The 24,838-nt window shown below is 55.4% G+C and overlaps 7 protein-coding genes across 7 annotated transcripts; 3 read left to right on the plus strand and 4 right to left on the minus strand.

Annotated features, from left to right (window-relative positions):
• Window positions 1-22: 22 nt before the first annotated feature.
• C8A04DRAFT_36402 (uncharacterized protein) lies at window positions 23-2,320 on the minus strand (the record flags this gene model as incomplete). The annotated part of the gene is made up of 8 exons (XM_062783516.1): window positions 23-134; window positions 259-400; window positions 479-625; window positions 688-726; window positions 829-848; window positions 919-1,017; window positions 1,103-1,852; window positions 2,004-2,320. The coding sequence occupies 8 exons, from the start codon at window positions 2,318-2,320 to the stop codon at window positions 23-25; spliced, it is 1,626 nt and encodes a 541-aa protein (XP_062638000.1).
• Window positions 2,321-7,212: 4,892 nt separating this feature from the next.
• On the plus strand, window positions 7,213-9,984 carry C8A04DRAFT_11282 (uncharacterized protein; the record flags this gene model as incomplete). The annotated part of the gene is made up of 2 exons (XM_062776904.1): window positions 7,213-7,442; window positions 7,545-9,984. 2 exons carry the CDS (start codon window positions 7,213-7,215, stop codon window positions 9,982-9,984), a joined length of 2,670 nt encoding a protein of 889 aa, XP_062638001.1.
• Window positions 9,985-10,522: 538 nt separating this feature from the next.
• C8A04DRAFT_11341 (6,7-dimethyl-8-ribityllumazine synthase) lies at window positions 10,523-11,330 on the minus strand (the record flags this gene model as incomplete). The annotated part of the gene is made up of 2 exons (XM_062776930.1): window positions 10,523-10,928; window positions 11,128-11,330. The coding sequence occupies 2 exons, from the start codon at window positions 11,328-11,330 to the stop codon at window positions 10,523-10,525; spliced, it is 609 nt and encodes a 202-aa protein (XP_062638002.1).
• A 776-nt stretch (window positions 11,331-12,106) lies between these two features.
• On the plus strand, window positions 12,107-14,584 carry C8A04DRAFT_36405 (uncharacterized protein; the record flags this gene model as incomplete). The annotated part of the gene is made up of 2 exons (XM_062783517.1): window positions 12,107-13,333; window positions 13,388-14,584. The coding sequence occupies 2 exons, from the start codon at window positions 12,107-12,109 to the stop codon at window positions 14,582-14,584; spliced, it is 2,424 nt and encodes an 807-aa protein (XP_062638003.1).
• A 1,952-nt stretch (window positions 14,585-16,536) lies between these two features.
• C8A04DRAFT_11313 (uncharacterized protein) lies at window positions 16,537-20,221 on the plus strand (the record flags this gene model as incomplete). Its single annotated transcript, XM_062776919.1, has 2 exons — window positions 16,537-17,258; window positions 17,353-20,221. 2 exons carry the CDS (start codon window positions 16,537-16,539, stop codon window positions 20,219-20,221), a joined length of 3,591 nt encoding a protein of 1,196 aa, XP_062638004.1.
• A 780-nt stretch (window positions 20,222-21,001) lies between these two features.
• Window positions 21,002-22,184, minus strand: C8A04DRAFT_27570 (uncharacterized protein; the record flags this gene model as incomplete). The annotated part of the gene is made up of 3 exons (XM_062780328.1): window positions 21,002-21,207; window positions 21,305-21,618; window positions 21,850-22,184. 3 exons carry the CDS (start codon window positions 22,182-22,184, stop codon window positions 21,002-21,004), a joined length of 855 nt encoding a protein of 284 aa, XP_062638005.1.
• Window positions 22,185-23,123: 939 nt separating this feature from the next.
• C8A04DRAFT_27571 (uncharacterized protein) lies at window positions 23,124-24,077 on the minus strand (the record flags this gene model as incomplete). Its single annotated transcript, XM_062780329.1, has 1 exon — window positions 23,124-24,077. One exon carries the CDS (start codon window positions 24,075-24,077, stop codon window positions 23,124-23,126), a length of 954 nt encoding a protein of 317 aa, XP_062638006.1.
• Window positions 24,078-24,838: the final 761 nt, after the last annotated feature.

The following is a 24,838-nucleotide window of genomic DNA, read 5'->3' on the forward strand; positions in this document are numbered from 1 at the left end:
CCGCCCAGTTCGATTTTGTATTCTAGCTAGCTTGTTGCTCCATGTGTGTCGGTAAGTTGTATGTCGCATAGTCGACATGGACAAATGCTCTGTCGACAATGGGGACTGATTCGAGGACGTATTGGAGGCTCTCGCTGTTGCGTTATGTGTTAGTCAAGGGCCTCACCGGTCATGTGTTGCGTTGCATACACGGGCTGTACCTGAACGCAGAGTGGGGAAAGGGGAGGATGTATGTTTTTTTCCTCTTTCTCTACATACCTCAAGTCATGGCTATCTTTCAAAGGGGTGCTAGCGTCGAGGACGATGTCGACTTCGACGTTGAGCTTGTCACCGGCGTGGTAAGCTTGAAGACCTTGGATTTGTTTGATGGTTTTGGCGAAGCGCATAGTCAGATAGAGGACTGCGTATTTAATTGTTAGACTGTGTTTTCCGGTTTCTTTTCCCTCCTTATTTCTTTCGTTGTGGAGAGGGGACCTACGGATGTTTCTTTGATCGGCCGTGGCTGAGAAACCAGAAAGATGTCGTATGTGCTCAAAAGAGGTCTGAGACCAGTTGAAGATGACGATCAAGGAGAGGGCAAGACCGCCAAGGGCATCTAGCCACCATACTCTGGCGTAGAACCCGACTATATTGAGCCCGGAGTCAATGATTGATCACCCAGAGGAGAAAAGGGGAGAAGGTACTGACTTAGGGGGAACGCAATGGAACCGGCGTTGAAAATGACATCTATTGAGAACATACGGATTTGTTAGCTTGTAGATCAACGACCCCTTTCCGTTTTGTTTTCTTCGGTAAACCTCATCTTAGGCTAGGGGAAGGGTACTGTACCGGTACTTGCGTCTGAAGCTCTGTGGGACAAGTTAGTCGGGGCCGTTTATGTGACTTGAGCGTTTATTTGTGGCGATTTCAAGAACTTACAGTGCCTGGACGCTTGAATTGTTTACCATGCGGCACCAGAGCCAACACAGTCCCTTGATCACAATGGTGCCAAGCATGATAGAGATGGCCGGAATCCCCCTGATGATAAGGCGAGTTAGCACACTAGGTAAACAAAAAAGGGGTGTTGAAATAGAGCGAAACGAGGCTTTGCTTTGCGACTTACAACTCAATAATCTCGCGGTCGGGTGAAGCAAGCCTAGTTATCGCCTCGAGAGCAACCTGCACAAACGACGTGATCATGATGACGGAGAACACTAGCACACCCAACGGCTCAAGACGGCGTCTCCCGACGGGATAGCGGTACTGATCCTGCTTGCGGATGAGCCAGGTGGTAATCCAGACGATAACGGTAGAGAGAAAGTCAAGCATGGCGTCGACCAAGCTAGCGAGCACAGAGACGGACGGGACGGAGACGACCACGGCGACCTTTCCGGCTAGGAGGATCGCATTAGCGGCAAAGTTGACATAGATGGCGAGGGTGACGATGGGGGCGTCGCTGTCAACCATGTCATCTTCGAGCCACGGGATCTCGGGCTTTGCGAGGCCCGTTTCAAGGTCGGGGTTGTTGCTGCTGCTGCCTTTGCCGTTGCTGTTGGCACCACCGTTGCCGTCGTCCTCGGGATCTTCAGAAATAGCACCTCCATATGACGTGCCATCGCGGGCCATGAAGAGCGGTGTGGTCTCGATCGGGCGGTAGATGGCCTGCGGAGTCCGCAGGACCTTGCGGGCGGGTTCGGCCGAGAGAGCGGAGGAGGCCTCCATGATGGTGGCCGGGACCTCGACACCACGGAAGGCTGAGGCCGGCATGTTGTTGTATTCGTTGAGCAGATCGTGGGGCAGCGAGGAGTCGAGCAGCCTGTCAATATACAGGTACTGCTGGACCAGGTAGTTGATTCGTTCATGGTAATTGCGACTAAGGAAGAAGGGGGTGGGGTGTCAGTGAGGGTGTTGCGGGTTTGGTAGATACGGAGAGATGTAAACCACTCGGCCTCGGCTACATAACTAAGGCGAGTGCAAGGGTGAGGGTGAAGGTGAAGGTGAAGGCAGATAGGGAGACCACACACATGTGTTTGGGCATAGCACCCAACTCGTCGTCAGTCTTCCAGTACCGCTCCCAACAGTAGCGCGGGTTGCTGCTTCCGATCAGGCGCATGCTGCGGACGTTGGAGCTGTTGAGGATGGCGCTGAGACGACGTTCATCGCGACGCGAAGACTCGTCCTCGAGACCATCTGCCCCGAGGATCTCTTCTTCTTCCCGGCCGCGATGCCGGATCAGCGACGCGAGTGCCCCATGGCCAATGGGCGCAAGAGGTGGCTCGTCCTGAAGCAGCAGAAACGTGCCCCGGCTGCGTGGGAGTTTTGGTGTTGTTGGCTCGCTCATGCTGGACAACACCTTTCCCCCTTCGTTTCCTTCTTGTCTCGTCTCGCTTTCCTTCGTCTGATTCTGGCTCCCCCTTCGCCTATTCTTCGCTGTTTTGCCTGTCACCTAGCTGTTCTGAGAGTACTGGAGACCTCTTCTTCTTTTACCAAGGGGCTCCGCATATAAGAGTGTTCCGCACACAATTCTAGTGTCGTTGTTGGGATTAGAATGGCAAGAAAACCAACGATGTAAAAGCTCCCGTCGCTCCCACTTCGACAGCCGCCTTTTCTTGTACTTAAAGAAGGAAAAAAAAGGCTACCATGTACATACCCCCCCCACCGTCCCCGTGTCGGCTGGGATTGCTCGGCGGTTTCGTCAAGTTTTTCCCCAATGTTCAATCCCGGTTGCTCTATCCCCGAGTCAGGGCCCTGCGTTTGAATCTCAGCCGACCAGCGTCTCTTCAGCAACGGGCGGCCCCCGGCTGATACAATCGAAGCTCGGCAAGGCAGGCAAGGGAACGAGATGGTAGCCGTGCGGTTTTCAGCGCGGACGGGGGTTTGCGGGGCGGAGCTGCATGCTGCAGCAGTGCTGCAGTGTCGGCCGTCTTGCAAACTTTAAAACTGCAAAGTGGACTGGTGTGCCCACTGTGCTGCAACGTGCTCGACACCGATGCCCCTGCTCCCCTGATAGAAACAGCACCCCGTTCGGCTCCTGGAAACGGCCCCGCCTCGATGCTCCTCGCTCCCTGTCTTGGCGTCTTCCCCGCCACCCTCAAGAAACCCTCGCCGCCAACAAGGGCCGGGAGCGTCGTCCCTTGCGACTATGGGTGGTTTTGGTGTGTTCGAAACAACTAGCACCTCAGTGAAACAGCGCCGCCTTTGCCGCCGCTGTTCCTTTTGCCCGATTCTCCCACCAACTGACGAGTCGCTGTTGCGCTGTGTGGCATTTTGGTTACATCCAGGTGCTTATGAACGCAGTTGGTCGTTCCCTTGGTCAATTGAGCGGCACGTGCAATTTGAAGGCGGGAAATACATGGATGGAGTGACAGCAGTTCGACTTCCATCCATTCCAGGTTCTCTCCGAAGTTTATGGCCTTAGATATGTGCCCACAAGCCGGGCTGCCCGAAGACGGCCCGTGGGCCTATGCACAGGCTGCTCGCAACTGCCCATTCCATTGCTCGCTGTGGCCAAAAAAAGCGGCACGCTCAAACAGATAGCTCAAATCTAATCCAATAACATTCGATCAAATCTTGGTAAATTTTGATTGATTCACTCTTTTTTGTCTTCTTTCACTTTTTTGGGTTATTCTTTTTAGTCTTTTTTCACTTTTGTAGAAAACTAAGTTCTCAAGGACTTGGTCTGCCGCTTTTTTTTGGCCACAGCGAGCATTGGTAATGATGGGCTTGGCCCCTTTCACCGAGAGACGGGACACCGCCCGGGTCCCAAGTCTCCCGCTGCACCTAAGACCTATTCTGTACTAGTACCGGCATTCTGTTCCTGGTTTTCCAAGCTGCCCTGAATTTTTATTTTTTCTTGTTTGTTTCACGACCAGCTGGCCACTATTCGTAACATTATCTTTCGGTAGATAGTCCCCGTCCCTATTGATGCCCGGGCCGTGCTCCGTGATGTGTCCTTAGTAGGTAATTATGTGCCTACCTACCTACCTATGTTATATAAAAGACTGTCCAGACTAACGGGCTACCCAAGCGTGAAGTCGGGTCAAAATAGCTAAATCTTTTGGACGGTTGTCCAATTTATCTTCCAATTCGACGATCGTTCTATTTGGACCGTCGGACTCACAGTACTGTCCGAACCAATGTCACACGAGGAAACGCGTGCGGCTTGGGGTTATCCTAATCGGGCACGTTTTCGGCCCCTGCAGTCTCTTTGGTGGTTGAGCGTGGCCTCAGCCCGTAGCGTGAACATCTTTGGGTTGCAAGGGAAACCCCGGATCTCGATCTTCTGTTGGGCGAATTGACCAATGGGAATGGAAAGAGTCAACTTTACACTAGTGTAGCGCACACTCCTCCAGCTGCTAGGCTAATGTACGTGTGCTCCGTGGTTATGGTGGCTATTCAATGTTGTTAATTAGTTAGTTACCTGAATCCACTGTCGCACAGCTTGTTTCACTCTCCATAGCCGGCCACCGTGGGATTTTGTGTCAGAGAGGAATTACTTTGCCCTGCATGTCCTGCTCCTTGCACGGGATCGGGAGGCACGGCCGCTTCGATTGCGACTTAAGGCCGGGATTTCAACGCCAACTGCAACGCTGTGAAGCAGGAGCCAAGCGGCAAAGCTAGGCATTTGTGACCTCAGGAAAGCTCACACGCAACTCGAAAATCGGACTCCGCAGGGTTAAGATCATTTGGCAAGCTGGTCCACGGTGTCGGTGGTTCCTTTGCTGAGGCTGTATTACTAGGGGAAAGTAACGGTCCACGGTGGTCGGCAACTGGCATAGTTTACTGTGTACCTATACAGAGGTAATAAAGTGTAAAAGCAGCGACCAGCTCCAAGTTGGTCGCCCGGTTTTGAAATGTCGATTGTGGGGCTCCGATCAGTGGGTGGGCGGGGGGGGGTAGCCGGAGATCTTCCCGATCTGGGCCCGCCGTTCTCATCCCTGGCTCGATTGGCTGAGCCACAACCTGGAAAAATGTTGACGGAGCTTGCTGGGCCAGCGAGCCAGCCCGCTCTTGGGCCGTGTCGCCTTCCGAAAGCCCCGGCCAGCAAAAGAGAGCACCGAACGCACATTACGGAGCACCTTCGTATTTTCGGGGCAACTGCTTCGCGCTCGCCCTCGACTCAACTGCCACTGTACATGGATAGCTTCCATTGTGTGCTCCAACTCTGCTTGTGTTGTCTAGAACCTAAAAAACGCGAGGCAAACAAACGATACTGCGGGCTGTTCCATCTAAGTCATGACGGGACTTGATTCGTTCGGGGGGGAGATGGCTGTACGGAGTCCAGCGGCACATACGAACATCCAACAACCCCCCACTTTGAAGATGCATTCAATGGTGATGAACAGACTCCGAATGCCAACATCGTCCATGAACGAGGTGGAGGCACACCATTATCAACACCTTCCTGGGCATCGGTTGGGATATTTTGTCCTCATGAGCTAGTTCCTGCGGAGGCGACAGAGGAGCAGAAACAGGCTCATCCACCCTCTCCTCTTCTTGATGAATCTCCGCCAAAAAGCAAGTTTCGTCCGGACGCGTCTTCTTGTCTGTCCTCGGCGGCGGGAGAAACAGGCGATCCTTGGCGATCCAAGCATGCTGTCCAGGCCCGCCAACTAGACCAGGCCAGCCCCTAGCCCTTGGCGCCCGGTTTTCTCGGGCCATTGTCAGCTCCTTTTGTTGTCCGGCTCTTTTCTCGTTCCAAGTCCGCCCAATGGGAACGCAGTCCTAGTACACACGAGCTAAAATGGAAGTGCGAGTGCCAGGGTGCACGGTGCGGGCTATGAAGAAGGTTCTCGATGATGGACCGGGTCCTCACCGAAGACGCAACTTGACCCATTTACTGTACCCATATGTAACGTTATAGATGGAATGAAATTCCATCCCATGATGGGTTTCTCACTTAAGTAGTGTAGTGTAGGCATCTGGTAATCGGGCACTTCCACCTGACCATTGCGGCGGTTTGTGGCTTTTTTTTTCTCCGCCCAAATCTGGGCTCCAGTTCCACCATTTGGCTGCCCGGACAGGAAACGGAAGCCCGAAAACGGCCACAGGGGACGGGCGGCCGCTAACGAGACCCCCTGGCCCTTTCCCAGTAGCGCCTTTCTCTGCTCTCCACTTCCAGTCCCAATAGTCCCAGTGCGACGCTTCCAGGCTGGTGGCCAAGCGAAATAAAAATAATTCTCGCCCAACCGCCTCCTTCTCCATCCTCCCTCCTGACTCCGACTGTTCTCGTCTCTCGTTGTCGCCTCGTGCTATCCTCACCCAACGTCCCTTCTTCTTCTTGGTCGTCTTCTTTTCATGACCCCGGTTTTGCATCCCGTTGCCAGCTCATTTTGCTTCTAATTCCACACAGCCGATTGCATCTTTCCACCTCTCTCCCCTGCTGTCGTGCTAGGCTTTGTCCCACTTTCACCAGCAACAACCGACCGTCGCTCGTCTCAGCGAATTTCCACAATCCCGGATCACCGGTCTCAACTCGCACATCGATCTCCAGCTCCTTTTGTATCAGGTACTCAGCACCAATCTTGAGCTTTCATTTGTGACGAGCCCACGACACACAATTTCGTTTTATACATACCGGTCTTGGCCAGGTTGTTCCCCTGGGGCTTGACAGCGTCCCTCGTCTCACTTCCTATACAGTTGAGCGACGTTCACAAAATTCGTGAGTGATCCCTTCTGTGCTGTTCGTCAGAATTATGTCCGATCAAAGTCGTGTTCTTCCCTTGTCATTTCTTCACGCACGGGCAGCGACGACGGACCGTTTTGGGACCACCAAATGGGGGGAGATGGCGCGAGGGCGAGGCAATACGTTGCCTTTCGTTCCGTAGGGAGGACAGGATATGATGTCCTGGTGGTGGCATCGACACTAGTGCCCCTTGCTTCCTTTTCCAGTGCTCAGCCAGGCTCTCTTGATACGCCCCCATTCTTGGGGCAAAAAAATACACTTAACATCACACCAGCTCATAATCAGACCTTTCAGTCATCCGAGTCACTAATTTCGACACAGCTAACCACCTCATTTCCTGTACAGGCCCACGGTTCCCAAATAGGGAAACCGGACCACAAGCCCGGGTGTCCCCGCGACACACAGGTCTCCCGCCCTCGCTTAGCCGCTCGATCCACGCCAGATAGGCCTCCGCGCTGCCTTGTGCTGCCCTCCGGACGGGCCCGCCGACTCGGCTCTTAATTAGAACACCTGTTTCCCGGGACTAACGTCGCGCGCCAGTATCCTACATGCCTAGATTTTCGGTCGCGTTCGGCAGGCGCAAGTCCACAGCCGATAACTTGGAAAATGCGGCAGTGACAGGTCCCTCGTTTCGCGTGCTTGAGCGAACTGAAGTTGTTGGCCCCAAAACGTTTGACGGCGGGGCAAGGCTTACCACAACGACACATTCCATCCACAGATCAACCGACTCTAATGTCACGGTGGATGACAACATATTTGCGGACCTAAAGCCGAACCGGTATGTGCAAAGGCCCCCTTTCGCCCCTTGTATGGTCGTGCGGGAGACATGGGGGGATTCGTGAACCCGTCCCGGGCGTTGTTACTGACTGGCTACCGGCAGTGGAAGCGGATCCTCGAATACAACGAAGACTACTTTGACGGACAACTCATCGCGCGATAGCAACGCCTCGACCACCCCATCGTCTGCTGACGCGGGGGCTACAGAAGACTGGCGTGGTGCCCCGAGAAAGCAGTTCGCCAACATTGCCGTGCCTCCAATCCCAAAATCTACCCCCGGCGGGTTTTTGAAGGCCGCGGGACGTACATTTTCCTTTGGAGGACAGAAGAAGCAATTGCCCCCTCACCCAACAATACAAGAGTCACCGCCGGCCACACCGCCTCACATGGAACTGCGGCCGTCCGGAAGTGGGCGTCCAAGGGCTCCTACTTCCTCGACCTCCACAACTGTCACATCCCCTAAGATGGAAGAGGACTTGGATTTGGGTGGTGACTTTGGGCAGCTGGTACTGGACAACGACAACCATGCCAGCACGGCAACCGTGCAGAAGGGTCGCTTTTCGGGCCACATGCCCACTCCACGATCACTCACAGTAGCCCGTCCGATCCAACAGGCACCGCCGAACGTCAGCACGACGGCCAGAGCCGAGGCTCCTACTCGCTCATGGAGTAGCCAGCATTCCGATGAACAACTCATTACGCCTCCAGTCCCACCCCACGTGTCTCCAACCCACCCAGGACAACGTTCCCAGGTTTCACCCGATGAAGGTCCAAGGCGACCATCCCTTGCTGCCCAGAGGAGCAATTCGGAGGAGGACGCGGAGGACGAGGAAGCGAAGCTGCTAAAGGATTCCCTGTCGACGGTGTCAATGTTTATGACGGGCCCGGGCAACTCAGACTCGCCCTCTCCTGGAGCCGGGTATCGTAGGGGTGGGAGTGATCTAGATGGAGAGGACGATAGTATGTTCGATTCAACCCCTTCGACGCGACATGCCAACCGCTACTCCGCCGACCAAAGGTACGGTAGTCAGTCAGCCAGCCACAAAGTCATGACCCCTGCCGAGTTTGAGCGGTATCGGAAGGACAAGGAACGGCAAGACCGAGAGCGCCAATTGACGGCTATGCCTGGCAGCAAAGCCACTGATGAAGATGAGGAAGATAACTACGAGGACGAGGAGGACGATTTGGAGAAGGCCAAGCAGCAGGCTAAGCAGAGGCGGAAGCAAGAAGCTCATATGACCGTCTACCGACAGCAGATGATGAAGGTGACGGGTGAGTCCGCCGGCGGTCCACCGCCCTCGCGGCCTGGTTTCCGGATGTCCTTCAGCACCCCGAATCTACCGAATGCCACTCAGGCGACGAGTCCTAACACGGGCAACAACACCTCCGAGAACTCCGACGAAGACGAAGAGATACCCTTGGCCATTCTCGCCGCGCATGGCTTTCCGGCTAAGAACCGCCCCCCAAACCGACTAAGCACCATGGGGTCGAACCCAAACTTGCGGGCGTCGCAGCAGCCGAGCTATCAGCGGCCCATGTCCGTCGTCGGCGACCCTCAAGCTCCCCCGGCGAACCCGCGCCTTCCAGCTTTTGCGAGAAATTTGCCCAAAGACCCCTTTGTTGGTGCCGGCCTTGTCCGGAACTCGGTCCGGGAGAGTATGGCCCTCGGTGGAGGCAGTCCTACCCCGACTCTATCGAACTCGGCAGTGCCGCCCGGAGGTCTCATCGGCGTCATCGCCAACGAGGAGCGCAACCGCGCTTTGAGGAGAGGCAGCCCACTAATGGATAGCCCTAGCCAGATGTCTGGAGCGGCCGGCTACGACCCTATTGCTGGAATTCCTTCTCACATGATGTATCCGGCCCACCCGCCCCCGTCGATGTTATCGCCTGGCGACCAAGCCCAGATCAACATGAACCAGCAGATGCAGCAGTTTATGCAGATGCAGATGCAATTCATGCAGATGGTTGCAGGTCAAAATGGCGGTGCTCCGGGCATGCCAGGGGGCTCCTTGGCGACGCCCCCTCTTGGACACCTAGGCCCCATGGGTTCCCCCACTATCGGTGCTAAGACTCCCGATATGCGGCACTCGTTCATGGGTCTTGATCCGATGGCCGACTCATCCTTTGGCCGAGGCGATGCGCAGATGCGTACAATGAGCATGGTACAGCCAAGTTCGGCATCCTGGATCCAACCGTCGCAGCCCGCCGCTGGCTTCGCTCCTTCTATTCGCTTCCAGGGAGGCGGTACCTACGCGCCATCTATCGCCCCTTCGGAACGTAGCAATGTTGGTCTCCCGGGCCGCTACCGTCCCGTTTCGCACGTGCCAGCGGCGGCCGCCACGTCGAGCCATTTGCGGAAATCCTCAACTATGTCTGGAGCCATTCCGCAACCCAGTATCTCGATCACTAAGTCTGGTGCCGCGTCGGACGACGACGACGAAGAAGAAGGGTGGGAGGCCATGAAAGCGAAGAGGGAGAAGAAGAAGTCGTTGTGGAGGGCTAAGAAGTCCATTGGCGACGACCTAGGTTCATTCCTGAGGTGATCATTTGTTCGTTGTGGGGGTGAATAGGAGGGAGGTGGTGCCCCCAGGTATTTTTGTGTCGCGGAGACAAATGATTGGTGGTCCGGTATGAAACCTCGGTGATTCAGGAGACGACTCGCATGACCACAAGCGGGCGTAAGTTTGGGGGTATCTCCGAGGGAATCTGCCTGGATGGGTTGATGGATGGTTGACTTTGCATCGTATATTCCCCCAACCGCTCCTTGTTTATTGGGCCTTGGCTTGTGTGCCAGTTAGGGAGTTTTTGAGAGTTTTTTTTTGCGGCTCCATGGCCTGTCTTTCACTGGTGTTTCTGCGGAGGAGTATGATAGACATAGCATTTTTGATACGCTAATCTGGTAATACCACAATCAATATACAAGCAGTGACCGTTTCGGAAGGTCTCCCATCTTCTTAGCTTGTTGTTCCTCCATGCTCGAGTTCGGACCGCACCAAAAAGAGTCAGTTGGGTAGACATCAGATACAAAAGCGCCGCCAGAAGCCTCCATATTTCCTATTGCAACCATAATGGCTGAAATGATCACTCAATAGTACCTGCCGCCCAAGCCTTGCGTTTTGCACCCATCTCAACTGCCGCTAGGCCCCAATCCTCGCCATGGTTGTGGCTCCCCGGAATCAACCCCGCGCGGGCTTTCGCCTGCTCATCCGTTAGGACAGTGAGCACGCCAAAGATGATGGGCACGCCGGTGTCGAGCGAGACGCGTTGCAAGCCGTCCGATACGCTGCCGGCGATATATTCAAAGTGCATGGTCTCGCCTTTGATGAGCACGCCAATGGCGATGATGGCGTCAAAGGGGCCGGTGGCCGCCGAGGTGGATGCAGAAGTTATATCCGCGGTCAGGTCGGTGGTGGAGCTGCCGAGGAGGTCGCCTGCTGAGGCGCCGGCTCCGGAGGAGGAGGATTGCACTTGGGAAGCGGCGTAGAGGCTGAGTGTGGATGTTAGTATGGAGAGGTAAAGGGGAGGTATGCTTTGACAGTTCGATACAAGTGGTACGACGAGCTAGTACAAAACTATGGGCAGTTCGAAACCAGATATATTCAAAAGGAAATGGGCGATGTAAGATGATGCACACGAGCTTGTCGTCGCGAGAGGAACCTTGCGAGTCCCTTTCGGAGCTGACCTACCGCTGAACGGCAATTGGCAACTCCCACGAGCCCGGGACCGTCTGGACCACGATATGGGACTCCTTAACGCCGCATTCCTTCAATTTCGCCTTCGCCCCCGTGAGGAGAGGGTCGATGATCGTGTCGTTCCAGCGTGCGTGCACGATGCCGATGCGCAGGTTGCTACCGTCGTGAAGCTGAGGGGCAGGACCTTTGTTATGCATGTTGATTGCGTCGGTGGGAAGATCAGAGCAAGGAGAGGTTTATATGTTGTAAATTCAAGATGATATAATTTGACTAGTCTCTCGGATTGGTCACTTAGAAAGTCGATTGCTCAATGGGCATTTATGAAGGTGAGTTCCCTGAAGTTGAATATTGGCGGGGTGAGCTTGGAGGGGCTCTCGATCTGTCGGCCCCACTCAAGCAAGCACTTATTTTTTCTCGGGACCTTGTTACATGTACACGAGGTATTGCTGAGTCACCACCAGTGGCATCATCGTTGGTCAGGCCAAGCAGTCCACATGAGCGAACCAAGATCCACGATGTCCGTAATTTTACTAAGTTTTGAAGTGATTCTCGGATGACAAGTGTCTGGCTTGTACCGGCTATACCGTTTTTTGTTTGTCGATGTTTAACGACGGGGAAATGCAACTAGGCCCAGGAAGGAATTATGAACGGAAGAACGGCTATGCCAGCAGTTCCTTCCTCTCCAGAATTCAACTCCATCGCTCCTGCACATTTGACCTCGGCACAATGTAAAAGTTTTGTGGTCGTGATGGGATATGGGTGGTAGAGATATGTCCGTGGGTAAGGTAAGGTGCCTGCATACGTGTCTACCAATCTACCTCTATCTACAGACCCCTCTAGGTACGAAGGTACCTACTTAACCTTCACGACTGCCAATCGTCCGTTGCATTACGATATCTTCAGTATCTATGGCGGCTGCAGGGCTGCTTACCTGTCCTACTATTCTCGTCTTGTTCAACATCCTTTGAGTGACATGGCAATTCTACCCTTACCCGAAGATAGCGTCCGTAGGCTGGGCTCGACTCTTGTCATCACCAGTCCCGTCGCCGTGCTCAAAGAGCTGTTGGACAATGCCATAGACTCGGGAGCTACGACGATTGACGTACTAACCTCGTCAAACACTGTGGACAAGATCGAAGTCCGGGACAATGGTCATGGCATCAATACTCGCGAATTTGACTGCCTTGGTCGGCTAGGCCACACCAGTAAGATCAGGTCATTCGAGGAACTCGACACTCTAGGTGGGAAAACACTAGGCTTTCGTGGGGTGGCCCTGGCGAGCATCACGGCGCTGGGAAATGTTTCGATTACGACTCGAGTCTCATCCGAACCTGTTGCGACCATGGTCTGCCTCGCTAAGCAGGGCGGTGTTAGTACACAGCGGCATGCTGCTGCCCCAGTTGGCACCACGGTCACAGTCACTGGTCTGTTCTCCCATCTCCCTGTCAGACTACAGATCACCCTCAAGGAATCACACAGATACTTGGCGAGAATCAAGGATATCCTTCAGTCTTATGCCTTAGCAGAGCCTGATATAAGACTACGATTTGCCGTTATCAAAACCCCTGGTTTGTCGTGGACTTATTCACCACATTCAAATGGGGGTATCAAGGAAGCAGCCACCCAGCTCTTCGGCATTGAGCTGGCCTCACAATTCGTTTATCAAGTATATTCCAGCTCGAATCCTCAGCAGCAGAGTGGACCTCTCGCAGATATGAGCAATCCTGATCAGCTGGCGGCGCAAACACCGGTCACGGCGATGTTCGAGGCACTTGTACCGAAACCGACGGCCGACTTTCTGAAGATTACCGGAGGGGCGTTTTTGTCTATTAATAATCGTCCCATTTCTGCAACACGAGGAACTCCTAAAAAGCTCGTTTCTCTTTTTAAACAGCATCTGGAACGACACTTTGTTGGGGGCCGGCACGGATCGGCCGTGAGAGATCCATTCCTTGTCTTAAATATTCGGCTGCCGCCGGGCAGTTACGATGTCAACGTTGAAGCCTCCAAGGATGACGTGCTGTTTAGAGATGAACAACACATACTCGACCAATTCGATGCGTTCATTTCAACTGTCTATGCCACCGGCGGGCAGCACCCACTGGTCACAACATCCGAAGCTACCTCGCTGATAGAGGTTGAGCGGCGTGCTCAGGCAGCGCTGGGAACTCCAGCCCAGTGTTCGTCTCCACAACAACAGGTAAGAAGTATTAACCGTTGTGCAGATAAACACAAAAAATACTGACGGTACGAGGATGCTACTCCGGGATGGAGAGTTGATATGTCTACGGGAGTTGATGGGATGAGCGACGGTGATGACGGCGACGACCTTGAAACCCGAGCAACCCGCCAACCGCAACCTCGCGCCGACATTGAGAATGAGATTGGTGACCGGAACAACGAAGCACATTTGAGAGAAGGTTTAAACCCTTGGTCTCTCGCCAAAATCACTGGCACCAACAAACACGATACGCCTGTAACTGGAAGTACCCAGTCGCAACATAGTGTTGAGCGTCAACCGCAAGAGCATGTCATTGCAATACACGGCCAGGACGGAGCTTCACCAGAAAGGAGGCAACGTCATTCCCTAAATAGCCAACCGGAACCCCGAACGGGCCATTCTAGTCAAGTTGGAAATCCGGCGTCCCAGGGTCGGCCGCTACGGGACTTATTCGAACACAAGCCCCGAGGACCTAGGATAGGCTTTACTCAGCCACGAGGGCGGCAGGGCGTACCTTCCCGTCGCTCGAGACTCCGAAGCCCCCCAACGTCGTTCCCACCTGGGTATGACCGCGGAGAGAATGGCTCGAGGGAGCCTTGCCATATGGGGGGCGCGGCTCGGTCAGCTCGGTCAGTCCAGTCCCAGATATCGTTTAACGGGAACAGCAAGCGGCCAGAACCCCGTTTCGAAACCCACTTGAACCCAACCCAGCGGGAGTTCGGTACTTCACGGGTGGGAAAGCGCCTAGGAGGCCCGGCGCGGACAAAGCTAGCGGACCCGTATGATTTGGACGTTACAACGGCCAGTCCCACGCAGAAACGACGCCAGATACACACCCGTGAAGTCCCTGCTTCCTATCCGCGTGTTTTTCCAAGTGTTATCAACACGGAGGAGGGCACAATGGGAACTAGAGCTAGGGAAACCATCGATGGTAGTACAGCGCAACCCCGCCTACCATCAGACGACCCAAGAGCACAGTTCATTACCCATGGGCGTCTCGTGACGAACAGCGGGCATAAATCACTTAGGCGGCTCAACACGGAACAACTGCCCCTAGAAGTGACTCCCCGCGACTGCGAGACGTGTGCTCTGCTGTTGAGTATGACAACGGACTCGTCCAGCTTGGAGCAGCTCATTCCTAAAGCATCTCGGTTCGATAGTTGGTTGGTTGACGGAGAACTGATGGGCTCCTTGCCGAAGGAGCTGAATCTCACAGCATCGCTGAGCTAGTTGAACCTCTCCTGGCACGCATCAAAGATGTAGCTAGCGCCAAGGGTTGAGAATTATTCTGCTCTTATAATAGTCATACATCTAGGGTTGGCTGACGGCGGCAAAACACCGGGTTTCGAGTAGCGGGAGCCCGGTTGCTTCATCAATTCTGGTAGCTGAACGTGGTGCTCGTATTGCGCGCGGCAGGTGAAGATCATGTCCACGATGGTCATGGACATTCTGTGGACACACGCTGTACTAGGAATCTTGGCTGATACGATGAATCCTGCGCTGTAACAAGTGCTATGTACGCGGGACTTTGTCAATGGCGCAGCGTCCGGGACGAAGGTCAAAATGGACGAAACCTCAGCGTCTGGGCGGACTATAGAGGTGGTTGACAAGCTTTTGCTATTTTTACATTCGGAAACAAAGTTGATTGCTAAAAGAGGCACTGCGGTCTAATGACTATGATAGTGAGAGGCTTAGAATAAGAAATTGCTGAATTACTTTTGTGATTTCTAAAATTCACTAATAGCACGACTTCCGGCAGTTCGGCAACGAGGTAAACCGTCAACTGGCAGACTTGGAGAACTTACCTCGTGCCTTGGCTGAGCCCCTGGCATTAGTGTTCAAGTTATGCATTTCTTGGTAGGTATCAAGCAGCCTACTTTCATACCAGTTCAGCAATCCGAGCCCGAATTTCCTGTTACAACTCCCAGTCTTCCCCATCTTGCCTTGCTCCTGAAATCGTAGACGAAAGAAAGGAATTTTCGAAGGGGGGGAGGGGAGGTACGTTGAACGGTTGAACGGTGAAGTGAACATGGGCTGAAAGGGAGAATACACCTTGTCTTGGGGGGTTCCCGTAGTGTTTACTACGAGCTAGTTGGGGATGTTGTGGGTGGGTGTGGTGTATGGGTTCCAACTGTTGGGGTTGACACGAGGTTTTCTGCAGGTTTGGTGGGTTTGCTGCACAGCGGCGGACTTGGAGGAATTGAGGGGTGTTTTCTTCGCTCCATCGGTTCTCCTCTTCATGCTAGGTTTTCTTTCCTCTTCACGGCTTCGAGGCCGCGGTGTCGTCCATACAGACATTTCTCGGTGTCCATTGACGGTTGACCACCTATTCAAAAGGTAAAAAACGAAGTGTGAGGGTAATGGGAGGCGGGCAGTGCATCAGCAATCGCGTTTTGCAGGGGTTTATGTCCCGTTGCTTCTCGTGTTAGTGTTGCGGAGAATGGGGCTTAGTTGCGGCAGCATCGCTGCTTTGCACCCCACCCTGGCCAGCGGACGTCATCCTTGGTCTTGGCATTCCGCGTTCTCGTTCAGCCCCAAAGCCAACCACCGATTCCACGGGGCCAATTGGGCCGGTTCCAGCGCAGCCCGGGCGCTGCGCAGGTGTTGCATGGGGGGTGGAGCAGGTGCATCTTTGGGGGTCGGGTCGGGGCCCATTGCCCCCGACTGCACTTTCCCCATTCTACCCATCCCTACCACCGCCTAGGCCTCAGGTCGCCTTGGGCGTCCGCAACATTAACTTATTTTTTTTTTTTTTAGTCGATTCCACTTCTTTGATTCCATCCGGGTCCAGTACGAGATCGACGGCCGCCCGAGCTCCCTCCCCAGCACCCTCAGCTGCAACCACCTGCTCCGCTTCAACGTCCGGGCCATTGAACTTGACTTGCGCCGGGACCTATTTGTGCGTCAAGGCGCTGCGGTCCGAGGGGTCTTTTCACCCAAGATGCACTGCTCGTAGGGCTGCCGCTTGTGCTCCCGCTTCCAGGTTGTTCCTCTCCCCGGATCATTGCCCCCCGGGCTCATTCATCCATCTTGCCACCCATCAACCTTTCCCGTCCGGAGCGAGCATCACGACGCCGTTGCCCACCAAGCTGGGTTTTGTGACCCCCCCGTCTCACATCAGCTCCGAGTTGACCAACAGTCGACGAGCCTGCTATCCCCCGGCCCTCGACCGCGATTCAACAATGCCGGTGGTGGATGCCCCCGACACGCCGGCCCCCGTATCTGAGCCCGAACAATGTGGTGCCCACCGTAGCGATCGCCGCGGTGGGCATCGGCCTTCCGGTGACACGCCCTGGCGCCCCTCGCCGCCGTCCGAGACTCCCCCGATGCGATCGTTATCCTCGTTGTCATCGTTCGCTGCTTCCACCTCGCCCTTATCCCGCAGTACCCATGATAAGGGCCTTGAGCTCCGAAAACGGCCCCGGGGTCAACTGCCTCGCCTTTCCGTCCTTGTTCCCTTTATCTCGTCGATATTGATACCTACTCTCGTGACCCAACCCGTTGCGGCGGTCTCTGTGCCGTTTGAAAACTGCCTGTCCGAGACCTACATCAACAATGTGCCGGCCCCGTTGCAATGGGTGCCCCGGTGGGTCGACGCTTCGTTCAACGCGGACGATCCAAAGCACACTCTCCGCGTCACGATGTGGGGGAACGTGACGGGTGCCTTCACTGACGTTACTTTGCCGCCGCCCGATAGCCCCGACTGGACGAACCCGAGCAAGACGGACGGCAAGATTATCGACGAGCCCGAGCCAAATGTGCCGAAGCCCAAGCTCACAACACTACACAGCAAGGTCGAGGTTTTGACCTACGAGCCGTGGAGCCAGACTAGCAATTTTTGCAATACATCGCTGACCAACGCTTCCTGTCCGCTTGGGCCGGTTTTTAAAGACGTAGATACTGGGTAGGTTGGGTGATTTGCGCGTGTGACAGGGGGGACGAGTGTCGCAGATTGCTGACTATTTTTTGCTCCGGCCGGTTTCCCCGCGGGTGTATAGTTCTCTCAAGTCAGTACTACCCTCAGTGACCTTGACGAACGACTTCTACTCGTCCTATGCCTTCACCTCCTTCACGGCTACCTTCATCATCATCTACGGGGACGTCAAGGGTACCAACATTGGCTGTGTTTCGGCTGCGGTGACGCCTGAGCTAGGCCAGTTGGCGTGGCTTCTCAAGTTCCTGCCTCTGCTTGTCTTGCTGTGTGTCGGCGCCGCCACCGTCTTTGCCGGCATATTCAGCCCTTGGGGCGCCGCTGATATCTTCCACTGGAGTTCCAACTACGGCCGCGATCCGGACCTGCTTCGACTTGTTACCCCCGGCTTCGGGGATTGCCTGCAGTACATCCAGTTTGTCGTTCTCACCGGAGGACTGACCTTGAATTACCCCGGATTTTACCAGCCTATTGTCAGCCAGGGGTCGTGGGCGGCGCTCATGTTCAACCAAAGTTTTGTTACCAAGGAACCGGGCTGGGTCAGCGTGCAGGATGGGATCTACGTCACGGAGGGGAATTACGGCTTGCAGAAGCTTGCGCAGCTAGTCGGTATGGGGAACGTCGGCGATATCTGGGCCGGTATGGTGGTGTGGTTGCTCGTCATCATTGGGGGCATGATCGTGATCCTCCAGGCTGGCTTCTTCGTCCAGTGGCTGTACCGCTTCCTGAAGAAAATCCCGGAGGAGGACCTTCGCGCCAAAAATATCCCCTTTACGCTGGGCAATGTCATCCGGATCGTCTTTAACTATTTTCTCCTGCCGATCGTGGCGTTATCAACCTTCCAGCTGGTTGTTGCCAGTGGATCGCCCGCTTACACGGTTGCTCTCGCGGCTCTCGCGCTGGCCCTTATCGTTGGGTTTGCAGCTCGGCTACTCTACCTCGTTGCGGCCACGAAACCGAGGGCGTTTCTATTCGACGACCTGCCCACCCTTCTCCTTTACGGGCCTCTCTACAATACGTACTCGGACGAAGCCGCGGCCTTCACGCTTATCCCCGTGCTCCTCACATTTATTCGTGGCATTGCCATAGGAGCCGTGCAGCCCGCCGGGGTTGCCCAGGTGATCCTGCTGGCCATCTGCGAGGTGATACAGATCCTTACACTCCACGCTTTCCGACCTTTTCACTCTCCCACCTCCATGAACGCCTATCACACCTTGTTCTCCGCACTTCGTCTCATCACCGTCCTTCTTATGGTTGCCTTTGTTCCCTCGCTAGGGGTAACAGAAGGGCCAAAGGGCTGGATTGGTTATGCGCTGCTCGTCACCCATGCCGGCGTGCTTGTTCTTGGATTCCTTTTGAATGCGGTACAGACCATGGTGGAAGTCCTGGCCCGCATGCTCGGAGCAGGCGGTGATGATATCCGAGGGCAGACCAGGGGCGCGCTGTCCAAAATCTTTGGGATGAGGCAGCTGTCGAGGCGTATGTCGCGGCGGGAGAACGGCCCATCTCGACACAGCCAGCTATCCAGTTCGGCCATGCTCGATGCCGACGAAGTGTCCAAAGCCGGGTACATGGCGCCCAACGGCCGCGTACGGAGCGAGTCCGCGGGGAGCTTTGGGATGATGATGCATCGCCGCCAACGAAGCTCATCGGTCCTGGATAACTTGAGTCTTGACACCCCTGGTCGCCATTTTGATAGTGGCGCGAGCTCTTTCACCCCGACCACTCCTGGTGATGCCAGCAACCTGTCTTATCTATCGACGCCACGGCATGCGCATCGCCAACATGACCCCTTTGGTATGCAGACTCCGGATCCTTACTATCGTCCTCCGAGGCGGCGTACTACCCTAGAGACGCCGGCTTCCCCGTCTTCTAGTACAGCAGCTACCCCGCTGCGGACCGGAGAACGGAATCAGAAACGTGCTAGTCAAGGAGGAGGAGCTGGTGGCGGTTTGGCTGGAGATCCTGCGGAGATTGGGGCTCAAATATCCAGGGACGCCACTCCGGCGCCGTACACGCCCCCGTTTGCTCCACGGGCCGACTACTCGACTCGCGAGGTTGACTTTTACTACGGAGTCCGGGGCCAGCGCCTCAACTCGGACGCACCCAACCGCAAGCTCAGGACCGGTCCTGCTGACCCCACCCGGCCGGCCGCCTCTGCTGCGGCGGGCTGGTTCTGGGGGATGTTTGGCAAGAAGGGAAAGGAAAAGGGCAAGGGCTTTGAGGTTGTGAGGAGCGCACGCATGCCGCCGGCTATGCGGGCAAGGGCTGGAGATTTTGAGGATGATCCCCCTCCCGAAGGCATACCGGTTGCGATGGGTGTCCTGCGGAACGGGCCTATCGAATCAGACGAGGAGGAAAGCGGCAGAGGCAAGAAGAATAAGCAGCCAGCGCAAATCACGTCGCCGGAACAAGAACCACTCAACAGTGGGAGGAGGTCCCAGGACGATAGTGGTGACGAGTTGGGCTCACCAATCACTTCCTCGACACCGGTCGTGCCGAGAAATGAGGCCGCGGGGGCGGGTGAGGAACAGGCAGGGAGCAGCAGCCAAGCACGGGACAACGACGACGCAGATGATGAGCTACCGGTCCCGGATGTTCCACGAAAGAGCTCAAAACGGCACTCCTGGCTTAGTTTGTCAAAGGGAGCATCTCACTCGGGACAACCGTCCGGATCTGAGGGCGCGTCGATGACCCTCACCCCAGCGGTCGCAGGCTCGGCGGCACGTTTACCGTTTGAGCGGACACCGTCCCAGAAACGGCGTTCAACTTCGTCGGCTGGGCTCACAGATGAGTTCATCCAGGTTGAATTGCAGGACTCAAGCAGCAGCACGCCGGCTGGCTATGGGTTTGTCCACCAGGGTAGTGTTCACCGAGTTGATCCAGAGGTCGACCTGTTGGGGAGTTCGGCTGAGGTAGTGGATGAAAGGCGGTAGGAGAGATATCGTGTCCCTATTGGGAACTTTTTTCTCTCTCTTTACCCGGGCCTTTTTACGGGATAATTTTGGTGGTTGGAAAGTTTACTACTCGCATATCCGGTTTAGTATCGGATTTTCTTATGCTCCTGGGTTCTGATTTCTTCTCGTTTTCTTTCTTTTCCTTTCTTTTTTTTTTTTTTTGAATGTCGAGCGACGGCGCATAAAACACGGAAGGGCTATTTTGGGGCTCGGTTGGCAAAGTGCGTTTACGACGGCCGGCTCAACTTAGGGCTTGGCTAGCATCTTATAATTTATCTAGTATGTACACTGGCGAGGCAACAATTAGAAGGATCAACGGGAGGCAACAGAGGCTCGGGTCCCTTGGGATTTATCTGGGTCGGTAATTTGGGGGCGGCATTTTCGCTAGAGCTTAAAATATCATTTGAAAAAGGACGACTATTTGCAAAAGTTCCCACACAGTATATCACTGGGTGTACATACTGAGTGACTTGGTGTACACAGGTAGGTAGATGATGTTTGGAACCGTCGACAGGGGTATTATATCATGTACTCGTGATTTCGTAGGTGGAAGCCACCGGAATATATACGGCAAGGTGAACTAGGGAGAGAAATACATGTACCAAGTTGCCTACTCTTAGACCCCTCGTGTCGATTCACGCAACATTAACACCCAACCTCCACCCTCCCAGCGTCATAAACCCCTGAGGGAAGATTGTGAACGCCTTCCCATCCACATATAGTTCCTTGTCAAACTAGGAAATAAGGAATGGAGCACACTCAGAGCATCACCATGCCAGCAGCCCCTGCAGCAACGGCACCCGCCAACCCGGCGCATGCCATGGCCACGGCAGCCGGCGGGGGTGTCGGTCTCGCACCGGCGTTGCCGCCGCCAGTACCGAAGTAAAACCCGTCTGCGGCGGTGCCGGACCTGGTGCACATACTGGGCTGGAGACCGCTGCAAGCTTCAATGGAGAGACTGTTGCCTGTTGTCAGGGTTAGCTGAAAGCTCTCGAATAATTTCGCCGAGAAAACGAACGGCGCGAGTCGGGCCGAGAGAAAGGAGAAAGGATAAAGACATACAAATACTCGTGACTGCAGCGGCATCTACACTGATACCGTTTGCGGGCGCTACCGTTGTCCCCCCTCCTCCCGGGACGACCACAGTGACGGCATATCCACCGCCGTTCCCGCTGTCTGAGCCCAGTTGCGCGGTACAAGCGGCAAAGTTGGCGCTGCACTGGCTGACAGCGGCGGAACAGTGGCCTGGGTTGGCGAAGGAGGTGGCGATGTAGGGGAAGGAGAAGAAGGAATTGGGCACGAAGGAGACGGCGGTGGTGGCGTCTGCTGGGTTGGGTGTGACGAAGGTTGCTGGTGCGGTGCCGGTGCATACTGCGCTGTTGCGGAGAGAAATTGGGTGTTAGCGATTTTGTACCATCTTTCATACACGCAGACACATAGACGCAATATGTATATGTATGTACATTGGTATGTACGTCTGTTTGTATGTGCGGGTGTATGGGTGTGTGTGTCTACATATGTACATCTCCTGTTTCATAGTGTTCCCACTTTGAACAAGAATATCATGTAGGAGTTACATTTTCACAAAATGAAAGTAAGCCACTCACTTGAACGGACAGCAGGCGGGGCTATTCGCTTCATCGAGAGCGCACCGCTGGCCATTTTGGCAGCAAACACCATTGAAAACAGCCCCCTGGTCGGCGCAACTGAAGAAATTGGTGAGGCATTCCTGGCGCTTCGCGAAGGCAACGGCGTGGGCTGGTGGTACTGCTGCTCGTACTGCCGCCGGTGCGGCTGTCTGAACAGGTTGGAACGGCTGTTGTACACGGGCGCAAACAGACGACGGCCATGCCGCGAGGGTTAGTAGCAGCAGCAATAGCGGCCGGCTGCCGTTGCTCGCGGCCGAAGCTCGGACATATGGTGGTGATCGTCCGGTGTCCATCCTCGCCCTCATACGGGTAGTAGGGACCAGACGATGAAATGCGGGGCGTGGGGTCAAGGGGTTTGGAGGCTTGTTTGTAGATGCGGCAAGTATGAGGGCGTTTGGGCGATTGAGAGGTGAAGGCCTCAATGGTTTTGAAACAAGGTGGAAAAGATTGTCAAAAAAGGAGAAACTGCTCTGGTCGCATCGGACAATCGGCAACAACGACAGCGACAACAACGATGATAACGATAATAACCAATTGTATTCGCTCCTGGACTGTGGCTGGGCGGCACTGCAAATTCCTTCCACAGCAGACAAAGAGGCAAAAACTGTGAGCACCTTTTCCCCATTAGTTAGCACAAGGGTGGGCGGTGTGCCGAATAGCGCAGTCCGTAAAAGAAGCCCCGAAAGGGTTTGTACAACAAAGCGACTCCCCAGCCCCCCAAATGGAAGTCTTCCGACGAGGTTGGCTTGTCCAACGACAAGATGGGCGCTCGGCGGAAGGGCTGCGAGTGGAGGGGTTGGAAGCTTGGGAGCTCTGTCTGCTGGTGTGGTGGTGCCTGACCAACCACAGGAGCCGAGAGACATCCCAGTGATGTCATGCGGGTGCTGCCCCAGCAACCCAATACGGGCAGTCGCACCCGGCCAGCGGACAGCGGGCTCCAGCTCCAGCTTGCTTGCTCATGCTCATGGTGGGCGCTAGCGGGGTAAAAATGCAACACCACGCTTCCAGGGGCGGGGCAGCCCTGTCGCGAGTCGCATCGGCAGGGGGAATGAGACGCGTCTGCCACAAATTCACGTGATGAGGGATGGAATCGAGGACACGGAGGGGAGGGCGGAGGAATTGACAGTCGCAAGCGGTCCCGTAGTGCTAACCCACATGTGTGGGAGTAGAGAATGGAGAAGGCCCAACGTTGATGTGTATCCCGGCCGGTGTTCTCGGGCGGGCCGAGGTCGTCACGGCCCGCGCAGGTGACCGAGAATGGTTCTCAACCGCAACAAGGCCGTTGGTTCAATAGGCTTGTCGCCCGGCTTGATCTCCTCTATCTGCTGCACCTCGGCGCGAGCCTCCTCGACAAGCGCATTAAGGTCGCCCCAGACCTCGTCTTGGTAGCTCGTCAGCACCCGGGACCACTGATCCAGCCAGCTTTCCCAGGCTTCTCCAGTGTTTGATGTGCCGAGATGCTGGGATACCGGGTCTCCCGGGCCGATGCTTTCGGTTGGAGCTGCCCTGAGGTATTCAGGAATAAAGTTGAGTACGTTGTCCCACGCAGATGAAGGCACGCGGTTCTCAGCACCTTCCCCGAACAACGCCTCGCGGAGATTTGCGAGGTCGCTCGGTGACGGGGCCGCGCCGACCTCTGCAAACACCTGTTCAAGGTCGCCATCCCCGGACAGCATGGCGACAACATCGTTCCCGTCTCTCGCCTGTTGTTCCGCGACTGAGTGGGAGTTCGGCTGCTCTGCCCGTTCGGCCGCCGGTATTGCACTCCTAGGGGCGGCCGGCTGCCACGCGTTTTGCATCTCCTCCGGCACCGTCAGCGCCGGTGCATTGTCACTGTTGAGGAAGGCTGAGAAGGATGCTTCCTCTTGAGCAATATGATCTTGCGCCTGCCCCGACCTCAGAGTCGCACCACCCGGCGCTGGAAGGTTGGAGCGCAGCTGGACGGAGCTTTCGCCTGCCCTTGCTAGAGCCTCTCCGACTCGTGATGAGCCTCCCTTTTCGTCGCTGGCCCCAAGTCCGCTCCCGGCTGGCGGCCCCGAGAGCAGAAAGGACGCCGCGGACTGCACCATCTGGGGTAGTGACGTCCCCGAAGCTTGCAAATCAGCCGCATCGTCCCCCTCCCCCGGCCTTGTGACAGCCTTGCCCTTTCCGGCTTTCGGTTCCTGCTTCGCTGCTTCGTCCCCCATCTTCCCACGAAACCCTGGGCCTAGGTGTAAGTGTCAGCAGGACTCCAGCCGAGGCCGCCGCCAATGAGAACCGTCCAGGAATTATCGAAGCAATAGCCTCACTCGGTAGCCGACAGGAGGAGTCCACGTTGCTGGCGCATGAGTCGCAGACGAATGGCGCAACGCGATTCGGTTGGGAGAACAAGCGTTGCTGCCCGGCGCTCGCCTGACCACTCAGCGAAGAAGACGCGCAAAGTGCGATTGCTGGCCTAGACTCTCGCTCTTCTCGCCGGAGCGCCTCAATGGGTGATCGCTTTGTTGAGAATCGTGCCGCTGAGATTGCCGGGTCGATTTAAGAGCACAGACAAGCTTCCAGAAATTGGTCAATGACCTGGAGAAGAAAGGAAGTTCATAAAAGAACTAGGTGCCCAGACCGGGACTTTGGCACATGCTTCAACCCATTGCTCCACCTACCCCGGGGCTTCTTTCCCGAACCGCGGGAAACAGAGAGGAAGCGGGCAGTGGGCAATCAGTGTGGGCGTCAGTGGGGAGTGGATTGGGCAGGGACCTCTAACTAGCGAGGACTGGTGGACAAGAACATTCAGGAGGAACAAAGAGAATGAAAGCGTCGCAAGGCGCAAGACACAGCGAGACTGCCAATCAATCCGCTCGATGAGTCGCTAAAAGCGGGTATTTGGTACTGCTTAGCGGTCTCTCCGCACTGTGCGCCCCTGCCCTTGGGCCATTCTGCTTGGTGGCTCTGGACAAAGTCTGGCCGCTTT

The sequence above is a fragment of the Dichotomopilus funicola genome (genome assembly GCF_033296635.1).
Source record: "Dichotomopilus funicola strain CBS 141.50 unplaced genomic scaffold C8A04scaffold_22, whole genome shotgun sequence".
Taxonomy (NCBI): Eukaryota; Fungi; Ascomycota; class Sordariomycetes; order Sordariales; family Chaetomiaceae; genus Dichotomopilus; species Dichotomopilus funicola.